Source organism: Malaclemys terrapin, chromosome 5 (genome assembly GCF_027887155.1).
Source record: "Malaclemys terrapin pileata isolate rMalTer1 chromosome 5, rMalTer1.hap1, whole genome shotgun sequence".
In the NCBI taxonomy this organism is placed as follows: domain Eukaryota; kingdom Metazoa; phylum Chordata; order Testudines; family Emydidae; genus Malaclemys; species Malaclemys terrapin.
The window spans coordinates 1817344-1830433 of NC_071509.1; the positions used below are offsets into that span (position 1 = coordinate 1817344).

Here is a 13090-nt window from a genome sequence, read left to right on the forward strand (position 1 = left end):
CACTGCTACTGGGTGTTGTGGGGGGTGAAGAAATTGGCAAGATCCAAGGATTGGACATTTCTGTGGGTGACAGGAATGAGACACGAACCTGTCAAAGACGAGTGGGTGAAAATTCAAATGAACGTTCACAGAGGTTTCCTTGCCAGGGTCGCCTGGTTCTTTAGGGGTCAGGGGCCATCTAGGAACCACTGAGCAAATGGGGGTGAGTCTGACCCCGGCCGGCTCAGCTCCAGGGGTGAAGTTCAGATCCAGGGGACCCAGGTGGCTGCGGGGAAGGGGGAGCCCCTGGGGGAACAATAATCCCAAGCCAGCACAAGAACAGTGTCACGCACATGAGACTTTTCCTCCAAGCTCTGTTTATTTTTTAACCCAAAAGGTAAAAAAGTAGCAACTTGCTGGGGGTTAATTAACAAGCCAGACAAAGCTCCCAGCGGCTGAGCAGGCAGGGGAAGAATCGCCACCCCTGAGCCTTCAGCGAGACCCTGGAATCTCGTATCGGTAATAGAAGACGGAGAACTGCAGGAAGCTGGCGAGGCGCGATGGGGACCTCTGCGAGACCCTCCGGAAGCCCATGCTCTCGTACAGCTGCTGGGCCGAGTACTGAACCATGGAGGTGGACAGCACGACCGCACTGTACCCGCGTTCCTGGGCGAAACGGATGACCGTCCTGCAGAGCGCCCTGGCAATGCCCCGGCCCCGGTGCTCCTTCCCCACAGACATACGCTTCAGTTCCAGGGCGTGCCCCCTTTCTGACGGGTCCTCGGGTAGGACGGCCCCCACCATGCCCACCACCGCCCCCTCAGCCTCTGCCACCCAGAGACAAGAGTCTGCTGCCTCCACGTAGGTTCTCCGGATGTCCAGTAGGTCGTTGCGAAGAGACTGCTGGACATAATCGGTCCAGAGAGACCGGATGAAAAACCAGCCCCCGGTGAGAGCGAGCAGGAGAGCCAGGAGGGAGACCAGGAGGGACCCGAAGGCCGCGAGCACCGCCAGGAACAGGCCCAGGAAGAGCAGCTGGGCCTGGGGACGCTTCAACACGTGGATGTAGCCAGCAGGAGCGTGCTCCTTAATCCCACGTCCGAACATGGTGCGCACGGCCTCGTAGTCACCGTCCTCGTACTGCCGGATGCGGTACAGGGCCATGGGGCCGCACAGCCCAGGCACACTAGGGCAGACAGAGATTAAACCAGGGGAGCGGGTTGGGACATTGCTGATCCACCGGCCACTTCCCGCAGTGCCCCTGGCTTCTCACTGCACTGGGCTCCACGCCACCCTCACTGACTCCTGGCAAACACCTTCCACGCCTCCACCCACCGCCCTGCCATCTCATCACCCCCACTCCCAGCTACCTCAGCACCCACCCATCAGCCCTGCCCTGCGAGAGGAGCACCAGGAACGGTTTGGGGGCGGGGGGGGACAATCTCTCCCAGGGGCTCAGGGTAGAGGGGCTGGGGGGGGGCAGGGCAGGGGGCTTCACTAGGTGGACGCTGCCCCTTTAAATGCCAGCCCTAGCTGGCGACAGGCTGGCTGTGGAGGTTGCATGCCCAGGGCTGTCCTTAGCCATAGGCAGTCGCGTAGGGCACCGCTCTTCCAGGGCACCACACGCTCTGCCAGACAGAGGGCAAGCCGTGGAGCATGTAAGAGCTGCGCTGGGTCCTAGAGAGAGCCGAATGCCTGCAGCACAGTCTGAGGGAGGGGATTGGCTGCTGGGGTCTGGGGGGGGGGGGAAGGAACTCACCTGTGAGTGTGACTCTCTCCCCTGGCGTGAGGTGAGGCAGGCTGGGTGGCTCTGGCAGTATCCTTTGTTGCCCCCCCTATAAGGTCCATTCTTCCCCCCCCCACGGAGCACCACCCCTTTCCCCCTCCCCCCCACGGAGCACCCCTCTCTCCCTCCTCCCCTCCGGCAGGGCTCGGTTGGGTGAGGTGCTAGGGAAAGTGTGTGGGTGCGTGTGTGTGTGTGTGTGGGGGGGGGGGGGGGCGTGGCGTTGCGTGCTGACTCTGAGGAATGAAAGTGAAACTAACTCACTTCCTCCGCAGCTAGCCAGGGTTGGGATGTCACGCACAGCTGCTGGGCTGGGGAAAGGGTGACCAGTGTGAAAAATCAGGACAGGGGGTTGGGGTAGGGTGACCAGATGTCCCACTTTTATAGGGACAGCCCCAATTTTGGTTGTTTTTTTTTCTTATACAGGCTCTTAACCCTCCACCCCCTGTCCTGATTTTTCACACTTGCTGTCTGGTCACCCTAGGTGGGGGTTAATTGGTGCCTCTATAAGACAAAGCCCCAAATATCGTGACTGGCCCTAAAAAATCAGGACATCTGGTCACCGTAGCTGGGGAGCGCGTCTCTGCCCCGGGCTGGCAGTGATCCATCTCATCCAGGGGGAGCTGCGCAGGGCAGGACGTGCTGTGGTGGCTCCAGGGGTGCCCCGTCCCTGAGATCAGATGCTGGGCTAACTTCACCATGCTCCGTGGGGCTGGCGGTGGTGCCCATTGGTGTGTGATTGGACCTGAGGGTTTGCTGCTGCTGTTGCCACTCTGCACCCCAAGAGGTGGATTTTGGGGTCCTGCAGTTTTCCACCGATCTCCTCCTCTACTGCAGCTGTGGGACCAGCAGGCTGGGGGTGAGCCAAGCATGTAAGCAGTATTGTGTTGCCATTTAGATTGTCATTTAACAACTTTGTTTGCCAAAAATGCTGGCTAACAGTCCGGAATCCAATTTCAATATTTACAAAAAAAAATCAATATCTTAGCCAAAAACAGAAAATGAAGTTGTTGACAATTATTTGTGACAGGTTTGGGGCAGGGAGTGGGCCAGTTTTCATCAGAGAAACAAAAAATGTTGACTGGCTTTCCTCTAGCCCTGTTACTGCTGAATAGAGCCTCCAACCACTGTAACATGCTCGTCCCCTTACTAGTGCATAGAGTGACCATATGTTGTAGGATTCTCTTGCTTTTTTTCCCAGTGAGTCAGTATAGCGTTTGCCAGCCCAGAGGTCAGGGCCGGCTCCAGGCACCAGCTTCTCAAGCAGGTGCTTGGGGCGGCCGCTCCGGAGAGGGGCGGCAGGTCCAGGTATTCGGTGGCAATTCGGCAGACGGTCCCTCATTCCGCCTGGGAGCGAAGGAGCTCCCGCCGAATTGCCGCCGCAGATCGTGATTGCGATCGCGGCTTTTTTTTTTTTGGCTGCTTGGGGCGGCCGAAACCCTGGAGCCGGTCCTGCCAGAGGTTGGGCAGCCAATGTCTTACGTTTTCACAATGTTTTGTCCAACTTTCATAAAGTAAATACATGGTTAATACGAGTTAAAAAGGCCAGGGACACTTCCTTGTGAAGAATCTGTGTAGCAGATCACGCGAGAGCTGTGAAAATGTCAGTTTCTGATGGAACTTTAGAGGCAGTGATTTATCCTGTATTTCTGGCAGTGCCCAAAATATACTGCTATTGCTCACGTCTTTCCAAAGAACAATGAGGCACAATAGGACTTGTGTAACATTTCTGTGCTACCTTCATCTAGAGGAGATGATTCTGTTCTGACTTCATTCTTTGTGCTTTACCTAGGAGTAAAACTAGGGTTCTATTTCCCCACTGCTTGGAAACCCAGCTTATTAAACTGGATAATGCCATTGATCTGTTTACAGTAGAAGGTTGATAGAGAGTTGTAACTAACATTAAGACTGATGCCCACTATACATTTTAAAACTAAAAAGTGGCTTTGTAAAAATGACCTGGGTTTCCAACTCTACCGTGTCTCAGTCAGGGCAGAGCGCCTTGTGAGGTGTCTTCACACTAGCTCAAAGTCACAGACTCACGGCTATATTATATTATTTGCTTCATTCTGTCAATAAATCAGATTTTTTTCTATAGCGCTACTTCTTTAGTGCTAGTCCACCAGCATTACAGTGTGCTTAATTAAGTTAAACTGTTTTTAATAAAGTGCATGTGGCAAGTTTTCCAATACTGTAAGCTTATATTTGTGCTGCTAAGAGCAAGTCGGGCATAAGGGCACCAGTTTAATAATCCCGCCTAGGGCACCATAAATCCTAAGGACGGCCCTATCCATGCCCCACGCTCCTAGCAGCTCCCCAGACTAATGGGCTGCGATCCCGTCTGGAAGCGGATGGCGGGTGTCTGTGGATCAGCCTCTCCCCCTCCCCCAGATCCGCACCCAGAGCAGCTCGCACTGCAGTGGTCCCGTCACCCTCGTCCCCTTGCCCAGCGCGGTACCTACCCAGCGGGGGTGCAGCGCTGCTCAGGAAGACCTGCTGACCTTGCAGGAGTGTTGGGAGCAGATCCCTGGATCCCAAGTCCCCGGAGATTCCACGCTCGGGAGCAGAAGAGGCTTCCTGGACTCGTGGGAGAAGAGAGCTGCTCTGTATCCGGGGACTTTGCCCCACACCGCTGGGGACAAAGGACAATAACCATCAGCTGGGACCAATCCCACAGGAAGCTCCTCGACTCCATGGGGCATTTCCTGGATTCCCTATTCCTCCTCTGCTCTTTCACCTTCCCCAGCAAGGAGCAGGGCAGGGGGCCCAGCCCTGGGATGGGAGGGGAACCCTGGGTAGCAGGAGGGGTGGGGAGACCCCAGAGGGAGCAGGTGTCAGCTGGATAGAGAGGAACGAAGGGGTGGGAGGGAAGGGGTGGAAGCCCCGGTGCAGGCACACAGCTCGGGGATTGTTTTAAGGCAGGAATGGCCATAAACCCCCTGCAGAGCCACTTCGCCAGGCCCCCTGGAGCGTTCATTGGGCGGTTTGATTGGACTTCCCCCAGCCAGTGATCACAACGAACAGAAAAACATTCGGGAAATTCTCCCCGGCCTTGTCGTGGGAGTATGTGAGCCTAACCCAGCCCCCGGGGGAGGCCAGCAGCCATCCCAGGCAGCTGCCGGGTGGTGGGTTGGGCACTGACTAGGGTTACCATATTTCAGCAAGCAAAAAAGAGGACGGGAGGAGCCCCGCCCCTGTCCTGCCCTAGCCCCTCCCCATCCTGCCCTAGCCCCGCCCCTATCCCTCCTACTTCCCCCCCTCAGGACCCCCAACCCTCCCCCCGTTCCTTGTCCCCTGACTGCCCCCTCCTGAGACCCTCCCCCCATCCTAACTGGCCCCCTACCTGTCCCCTGACTGCCCCAACCCTCATCCACACCCCCACCCCCACACAAACCTCTGGGACTCCCACGCTCCATCCAACCATTCTCCACCTCCTGATAGCCCCCCCCCAGAACTCCCGACCCATCTAAACCCCTCTGCTCCCTGTCTCCTGACTGCTCCAATCCCTCTCCCCAGCCCTGCCCCCTGACAGCCCTGCCCCCAGAACTCCCAACCCCCCCCCCCGCTCCTTGTCCCCTGACTGCCCCCTCTTGGGACCCCTGCTCCTAACTGCCCTCCAGAACCCCACCCACTACCTAAGCCTCCCTGTTCCTTGTCCCCTAACTGTCCCCTCCTAAGACCCCCCCCCAAAATGCCCCCCAGAACCATACCCCCTACCTGTACCCTGACTGCCCAAAACCTTATCCACCCTCCCCCAGAAAGCCCCCCCCGAACTCCCGACCCCCCCCGTCTCTTGACTGCCCCCTCCAGAACCTTCCTGCCCCTTCTCCGACCCCCTGGCCCCCCTGTCGTTGGCCTTCGCCTAATGTCTCGGTGAGCTTGCTCAGGAACTTCCTGAGCCGTTCGTCCCGGCACGCTGGGGAGCGGGAGGAGCTCCAGACTGCCGGAGGCGATCCGCGAATGCAGGGAGGGAGGGAGTGATCTCTGCTGCAGGGGAAGCGGAGGAGGGTCTCTCTGGCTGTCAGAGCCCCATGTAAGTGGCACCATCCGGCTGGCTGCCCTGTTAGCCGCACGTGCTCTGCATGGGGGGGAGAAGTCCGGACATTTACAAGTCCCCCCCCGGACGCTATTTTTAGCTCAAAAAGCCGGACATGTCCGGGGGAATCCGGACGAAGGGTAACCCTAGGCACTGACCCGGGAGCCTGGCACTGCTGGTGATGGGGGCAGGCTGCTCAGTGCCTCCCTTTGCACACCTGGCCTTACACACTTTCGTGCGACGCTCTGTGGATCTAACACTTCCCTGGGGAGACCCCGGATGGCCTGACTCCAAGCCACGGGCTCTAACCACAGGCCCCTCGTGCTGCGCAGAAGCTCGCCTGCTCTGGGGCATGGTGAGCGACGGCTGCCCTCGGGGAAATGCTCCATGCCCGGCACAGGGGAGGCCCTGACGTGCGCCAGATCCCCTCGGTTCGGCCTGGCCCTTACACACCCAGGCACCACGGGAAGCTCTGGAGAGGGAGCGCAGCAGTCACTGCTCGCCCGCTCATACCTGTTCTGCTGCCTGGCTGGGCAGGACGCCTGGGTTCTCTCCCCTGCTCTCAGAACACCCTGGGCTCCAAAGCTCAGTGTAGCCGCGGCTTGGCCAGCCAGTCCCCAGGAACAGCCCCCACCTCCATGGCCCCTGCATGGGCACTGTGGGCTGGCCAGCTCAGGGCCTTGGAAGCGGTTTCAGTTCCTGCTTTTGCAGCCAAGGAGGAAACACTGCCAGCTGCAGCCAGGAGCAAAGCCTGTTCCTCTCCTGAGCAGCCCCTTAGCACCATGGCACAGGGCCCCCCAGGCCAGCCATTGTTCTGTGGCCGTGCAAAGCCCCAGGCTGCAGCGACACTCTGCAGTGCCCCCAACCCCCTCTCCCAGCTGCAGGACTTACCTGTGCAGAGACCCAGCCAGGTGCCTCCCAGCCGGAGGGAAAGCCCCCCACTTCCAGCCAGGAGCTCCAGAGCAGTAGTGATACAGCCGCTAGGTGCCCAGAGCCGAGATGTAGCCGCCTTCCCCGGGGATCCAGCCAGCTGGCAGGGCCCAGGCTGCTTAAAGGGAAAGCAGGCTTTAGAGAGAGCCTGACGCAGGCAGCGCTGCCTGGGGGGACAGGACGGGGTCTTTGCAACAGTTCAGCTTTCCCCCGACAGCCGCACTCCAGCAATAAGCTGCTCGCCCCCCCCACGCACTCCAGAGCCCCCCCCCAACTGCTTCCCTCCTTGCTGGCGGAAGCTCAAGCTGGTTCCTGGGCGTGGAAGCAGATTATAGCTGTGTCTCGTCGCCTTTGCATGGCACCAAAAGAGCTGCTCTGTGGCTGGGAGTCCCCATCTCTGTAAGGGGATCACAGCACGACCCACCCGCCAGCGGCCGAGGCACATTCCCTGGGGGTCAGGCCTCGGCCACTTCACGCAGCAGCTAACAGCCAGAAGCCAGGCTGTGTGGGCTAGTGGCTGGGGCAGTGGGCTAGCATGCAGGAGACCGGGGCTACCCCAGCTCTGCCCCTGACCTGCTGCGGGATGTCGGCTCAGTCCCTTCCCCTCCCTGGGCGTGTTTCCCCTCAGCCCTTTGCCTGGGGCTTCTCTGTGGACTGGGAGCTGCTGGGGGCAGAGCCTGTCTGGCTGCGTGTGTGCAGGACAATGGGGCGACCAGCCGCTGCGGGGGTCACACACACCACGAATAGTGTCGGTTGCAGGTGGAAGTGGGGTGGGGGTGGGGGATGTGAGCAAACTCGAGTCACAGCCCTTCCCCCCCCCACAGTTCCTCTTGCCCAGATACGGGGGATAGGCACTCAGCAAATGCAAAGAACAATGGAACCTCCCCTGGGTTATTGGCATCCCACGTGAGCTCGCTGAAGGCCAGTTCGTGCGAAGCTCTGGTACCAGCTCTGCGCCGGAGAGACATCCCTGACGCTGCGGGTACTGTGGAGATGCTCCGGGCTGCGCCAGCGCTGTCTGTGGGGCAGGGACATTTTATAGTGGGGGGCTGAAAGCCAGTGAAACTGTCCCCAAAGTTTTTACCTCGTGCTCCCCTTAGCCCTGTCCGTGCCCTGCCCCACCCCTGAGCTGAGACTGGGAGCAGGGCGGTGTCTCCAGGAGACGGGGGGTGACGTTATAACTGTAATATAATATCTCATTGACAGATGACAGGGCCAGAAAGAGTTAATTAAACTGACCTGACCCATGGCCGAACTGTAGAGACTGGTTAGGAAGACAGGTAAATGAACAGAGCTTTGAAATGCAGCCGGTATTGTTAGAGGTAGAAGGGGAGGTGTTTGCTCAGGTCTTGTGATGTCAGCAAACAAGTCTTGTCTATTGCTATAGCTTTGATTCAAAGATCAAAAAAGGAATATTAACATTTAGGAAGACACTTGAGGGAAACAGTATTATTGTCTCTATGTCTCTTTGAAGGTTGTGGTAACCTGGATCTGAACTGTGTAATGGATAAATTACCCTGTGCTAATTGCCAGGATGTTTGGGAGAAGGAAAGTTGAGCCTACTGTTTTCTCAGGCCAAAAGGCTGCTGGAAATGTATAAAAACCCTGGGACACGATCCTGCTTCATCTCAGATCTGCTTTGGGATTCAAGAGGGGGAAACCTTCAGCCATAAGGATTGAGATCCCCAATCACTGACTGGAGTTACCCTGAATATGGACATTGGACTATAACCTCTGGACTATTTCTAAAAGGACTTTTGGCAACTACAAGCTCATCTCTGCTATGCAACTGAACCTCAAGAATTGAATTCAAGTCTGTATGTATATTGATCTTTTAACCAGCACTCTCTCTTTTCTTTTTTAATATATTTAAGCTTAGTTAATAAGAATTGGCTAGTAGCGTGTATTTTGGGTAAGATCTAAGTTATAATTGGACCTGGGTGTGTCCAGTTATATCCTTTGGGATTGGAAGAACCTTTTCTTTTATATGATGAGATCAGATTTTCAGTAATCCTCATCATATCTGATGTGTGTGTCTGGACGGAGGCCTGAGGCTGGGCACTTTAGAGGGACTGCGTTGTTTGGACTTCTGAGTAACCAGTGAGGTAATACAGGAGCTGTTTTGTGCTCTTTGGTAAATCTAAGTATTGGAAGATCCACCAGTGTCTGGGGTTTCTCTGCCCCGTTTTGTTTGCAGTTCACCCTGATCGAGTGACCTCAGCTGGGTCCCACGGGCCGCGCTGTCACAATGCCGTATCAGCAGGATGCACAGAACCAGGTCAATGAAGCTCTGGGTCAGAACCCCATGCTATCCACATCTGGATGTTGGGAGTGAGAGTTTGGTGGGTTAAAGAGCAGTTGCAATGGCTGAGCAAAGAGCATATGAGGCCCTGATAAAAAAGCCCTGGAAGGTTTGTGTTCAGAAAAGGGGATCAGCTTTAGAGAGAAAGCTACAAATGAAGAACTGAGAGATCTGTTAATGGCCAGTGATCCGGAGGCAGGAGCACAGCCCTTACCTGAGGCTACAGAAGCTGCAGAAAAAGTTCGAATGCAAATGGCAGCAAATAAACTGCAACTTGAGCATGAACAGAAGCTCGCAGATCTTCGATGGCTGGAAAAGCAAAACATAGCAGAATTAGAAAGAGAAGCTGATCAAAGAAAGAGGGAGGCTGATGAGAGAGAAGAGAGAGCTCGTAAGGGGCGTCTGGAGGTGCTGGCTGCTGAGGAGAAAGCTCACCAGATGCAACAGGACACGGTCTGACTTCAGCTCCACGTCCAAAAAGCAAGGGAAGAACAGCAGAAAGTGTATCCTCCTGAAAGTCCAGTTGATAACAATGTTGGTATGTTGTATAACGCTGAGCAATTGTCTGGGTGTAACGAAATGTACCCCAGCGCTGCCACCTTTTATGTAAATGCCGTTACTGTGAGTTCAGTAGAAGGTGACCCCATACATTGGGCCAGTGCTCGGTATGGGAGTGTTAATGAAAAAATCATAGAGCGTGTAAAAGTCAATGGTAAAAGCTGTTTAGGGCAAATGATGGCTTCTAACATCACTCTAGTTAAAGCAGATCTTGTCAAAGAGGAAGATCACTTACCAAATCAGAGTGTGAATGTTGATGTTCCTCTATGAGTTTACTATACGCGTGTCTTTAGCCAGAATCCACCATGGTACGAAGCGTGAAGTTATAGCTGGTGTAAGGAAGTTATTGCCTAAGGATCTTTTGATTGGGGAAGATGTTAAAGCTCTGTTCAGTCCAGGTAGCCAATCACAGGAAAGGAATGAGCTTAAACCGGTGTCTGTTATGGGCAATGATTTGCCTGGGGAGGGTGTCTCCAAATTGTTGTCTATGCAAGAGAGCTATTTGGCTATGAATGAAGTTTCTGAATGTCTGTCTAATGTCTCAGAAGCAAATCTGAAATTAGATCAAGCGAAGGGAGAGGAGAATAAGAAAAGTTTGAATGAGCCCAGGCAGCCTTGTGAGCTGATGGCTTTGTCTAGTCAGCAGTTTGGGAAGGCAGGGATAGTGGAAAACGAGTGTCCCTATCCCTTACCTGTTACCTGTATGGAGAATTGTGACAGTGGAGGAAATGTGCCTGTGTCTGTCAGGGGTATTGACTTGCCTATGGAGGAAGCTACCTCGGTCTCCAAGCAGTTGTCTGTGAACAGCCCTGTGTGCTGGGACAAGGAAAATGAAATCCCGAGCTGTGTGTCTGGTAAAGGAGAAGGTGTCTCCGGCTCTTCTTTGTCTGTGAAGCAGACTGTGTTGGTCGAGGGTGATTCAGTTGTCTCAGAGTTGGTTCTGGATTCAACTAAAGCCCAGAAGGGAATGATCGTAAGTTTGTGTCTGCTGGGGAGAATGGCACTGTAACTAGGTGGCATCCGGTTAGTGTCCTAGCAAAATCCCAGAGACCAGACAATTCTGGTGCTTGTATTCGGCCTATTGCTAATGTGTGGTTGGAAAAGGATGTAGCAACTCTGTCTAATCAGGGTGATATCCTAGCCAGGGCACAAGGAGAGCAAGAAGGTGATTTAATTGTGTTACCCACTGATGGTTTGACAACTTGTAGCAAGAAGGAAAGATTCCTGAACTTGTGTGTGTGGCAAAGGGAAGGAGAATGCTTCTAACCTTTTATCTAGTGAGTCTATGAGTTTGTCTGCAAGGGGATTGTGTAGAAATCTGCCTGATGGGATGAAGGTGATCATGGATGTGAGTAAGACCCAAAAAGAGTCTGTTGTTGCTCAAGGAAGGGTAAGAGCAGAATTTCTGTGAGGGGTGAACTGTGGCTTAGAAAAGCTCCTAGGGAAAGGAATCCTCATGGTAATCTGTGCAAGCAGCTTGCTACAGCTAAAGGGTGTAAAAGTGATTTAATCCAGGAAGTTTCAATTCCTAACAGCCAGAAATTTTCTGTTGTGAATGGATCCACTGACTTTCCTTTTGTAAGATCCAGTGTGGGTAGCTCTGAGAAGGTCTCAGATGGAGTAAAAGCTGTTAAGAAAGTTGAGCAGCCCTATAACCAAGTGGCTGTGTGTGGCCAGCTTGTTGGGAAGACAATGGTGTTGGAACAGGACTGTCTCCATGCTAATTCTGTGAGTGAGCAGTCTGTGCTTCAGGGTCTGAGGACAGATTTGGTTACTGGTGTTTCAGAGCAGAACAGTTTTATGGCTGAATGCTTAAGGCTGTTGGGGAGAGCAAGCCAATTCTCACCCTCAGGCTCTTTGGATTCGTGTGGTCTCTCTTTAAGACAAGCCTTGAAACTGGAAGCAGCTGAAAATTTGCAAATTACCTGGCTGGCAGGGAGAAGAAAGATTTGCTAATAGCTATTAGCAAAGAGAGCACACCCAATCAGCCAGTGAATTCTGTTAAGCAAAAGAAATCAGGCTTTGATCCTTCAGGACAAGGAGGAAAGAGAAAACTGAATTTTGCAAAGAGAAGCCACAGGATAGTCCTAAAACCCCAAAACCCCAATGGTATTGAGTCAAAGGTGTGGCCATGACAAACATGACTGTAAATGGACACTTTCAATGGATTTGTTGCTATTGCTAATGGTAATTTTTTAACTAATGTGTCACTATTACCAAGAACTGTAAAAATGTACAATGTGCCTAATCTTTTGGAAAATCCCTTGAACATGTTGAAAGTGATACATAAGAACACACCTTATGTTAAAAGGCCTTGTAATACTGATGTTGACTGTTAGTGCCTGTAAACAGTATTGGAACTTTTCACAGGAGAAAAGACATTCCAGACCTAATGCCCTGTATAAGAAGGGAAACTGAGGCACGCTAGCTTATTGCTTTCATGGCTAAATGCCAAGATTCCCGTACTATGGACAACATTAATATCTACATTGACTTAATGTTAGTTGGGTTCCAGACATTTGCCAGAGCTTGTATGGATAAAGTAGCTGTTTTCTTTAGCTCTTGGCAAGATCACATGAGACATACAGGAACCATGCTGCAAGAGCAGATCCAATCCACTATTGTTCTAGCCAAGTTTGTAAAGAGATTCAATCATGTTATTGAACATGACTTTGGTAAACCATTTCTGTTATACACTAATACGGCTTCTAACCCAGTACAAGCCCTAGTGAGACAGAACCTAGGATGGGGAGCTCTAGGGATGCACTCAGCGATGTTTGTCATCCCCTCCTGCATCAATTTTGCGTTGGGGGTGTGACGTTATGAGCGTAATATAATATCTCATTGAAAGGTGACAGGGCCAGAAAGAGTTAATTAACTCACTGACTGACCTGACCCATGGCCGAACTGTAGAGACTGGTTAGGAAGACAGGTAAATGAATAGAGCTTTGAAATGCAGGCTGCATTGTTAGAGGTAGAAGGGGAGGTGTTTGCTCAGGTCTTGATGTAAGCAAACAAGTCTTGTCTATTGCTATAGCTTTGATTCAAAGATCAAAAAAGGAATATTAACATTTAGGAAGGCACTTGAGGGAAACAGTATTATTGTCTCTATGTCTCTTTGAAGGTTGTGGTAACCTGGATCTGAACTGTGTAATGGATAAATTACCCTGTGCTAATTGTCATGATGTTTAGGAGAAGGAAAGTTGAGCCTACTGTTTTCTCAGGCCAAAAGGCTGCTGGAAATGTATAAAAACCCTGGGACATGATCCTGCTTCATCTCAGATCTGCTTTGGGATTCAAGAGGGGGAAAGCTTAAACCATAAGGATTGAGATCCCCCGCCCATTCTGCCGCCCGAGAGGACGGAGCCTCGGTCACTGGCAGGCAGCCCAGCCTGGCTCCTACACAGACGGAGCGGGTGGGAACCCCAGCGCACTGCGGGCACTCTGTGCCCAGCCCCTGGAGCGTTGCTAACGCAAACAGCCCCGACCCAGCGTCCTGCCC

General features: G+C 53.3%; 1 protein-coding gene across 4 annotated transcripts; it reads right to left on the reverse strand.

The window, feature by feature from the left end:
- Window positions 1–336: 336 nt before the first annotated feature.
- LOC128838635 (putative N-acetyltransferase 8B) lies at window positions 337–6982 on the reverse strand. Of its 4 annotated transcripts, none has more exons than XM_054030993.1 (3): window positions 6690–6982; window positions 4225–4394; window positions 337–1165 (listed from the first exon to the last, which is right to left on the reverse strand). In XM_054030993.1, the coding sequence occupies exon 3, from the start codon at window positions 1141–1143 to the stop codon at window positions 472–474; it is 672 nt and encodes a 223-aa protein (XP_053886968.1). In that variant the 5' UTR covers window positions 1144–1165; window positions 4225–4394; window positions 6690–6982; the 3' UTR covers window positions 337–471. The 4 variants fall into 4 exon arrangements, with proteins under 4 accessions (XP_053886968.1, XP_053886965.1, XP_053886967.1 ...); XM_054030990.1 differs by lacking the exon at window positions 6690–6982 and adding an exon at window positions 6312–6464; XM_054030992.1 differs by lacking the exons at window positions 4225–4394; window positions 6690–6982 and adding an exon at window positions 2326–2488.
- Window positions 6983–13090: the final 6108 nt, after the last annotated feature.

Excerpts from the sequence above, each read along its gene's own strand:
- LOC128838635 (XM_054030990.1), bottom strand. The coding sequence starts at position 6,449 with ATGCAGGGGCCATGGAGGTGGGGGCTGTTCCTGGGGACTGGCTGGCCA. Across the intron at positions 4,395-6,311 it reads CCAGCCAGGCAGCAGAACAG|CGGTGTGGGGCAAAGTCCCC; the intron begins GTATGAGCGGGC and ends CTTTGTCCCCAG. Across the intron at positions 1,166-4,224 it reads CAGCGCTGCACCCCCGCTGG|TGTGCCTGGGCTGTGCGGCC; the intron begins GTAGGTACCGCG and ends TGTCTGCCCTAG.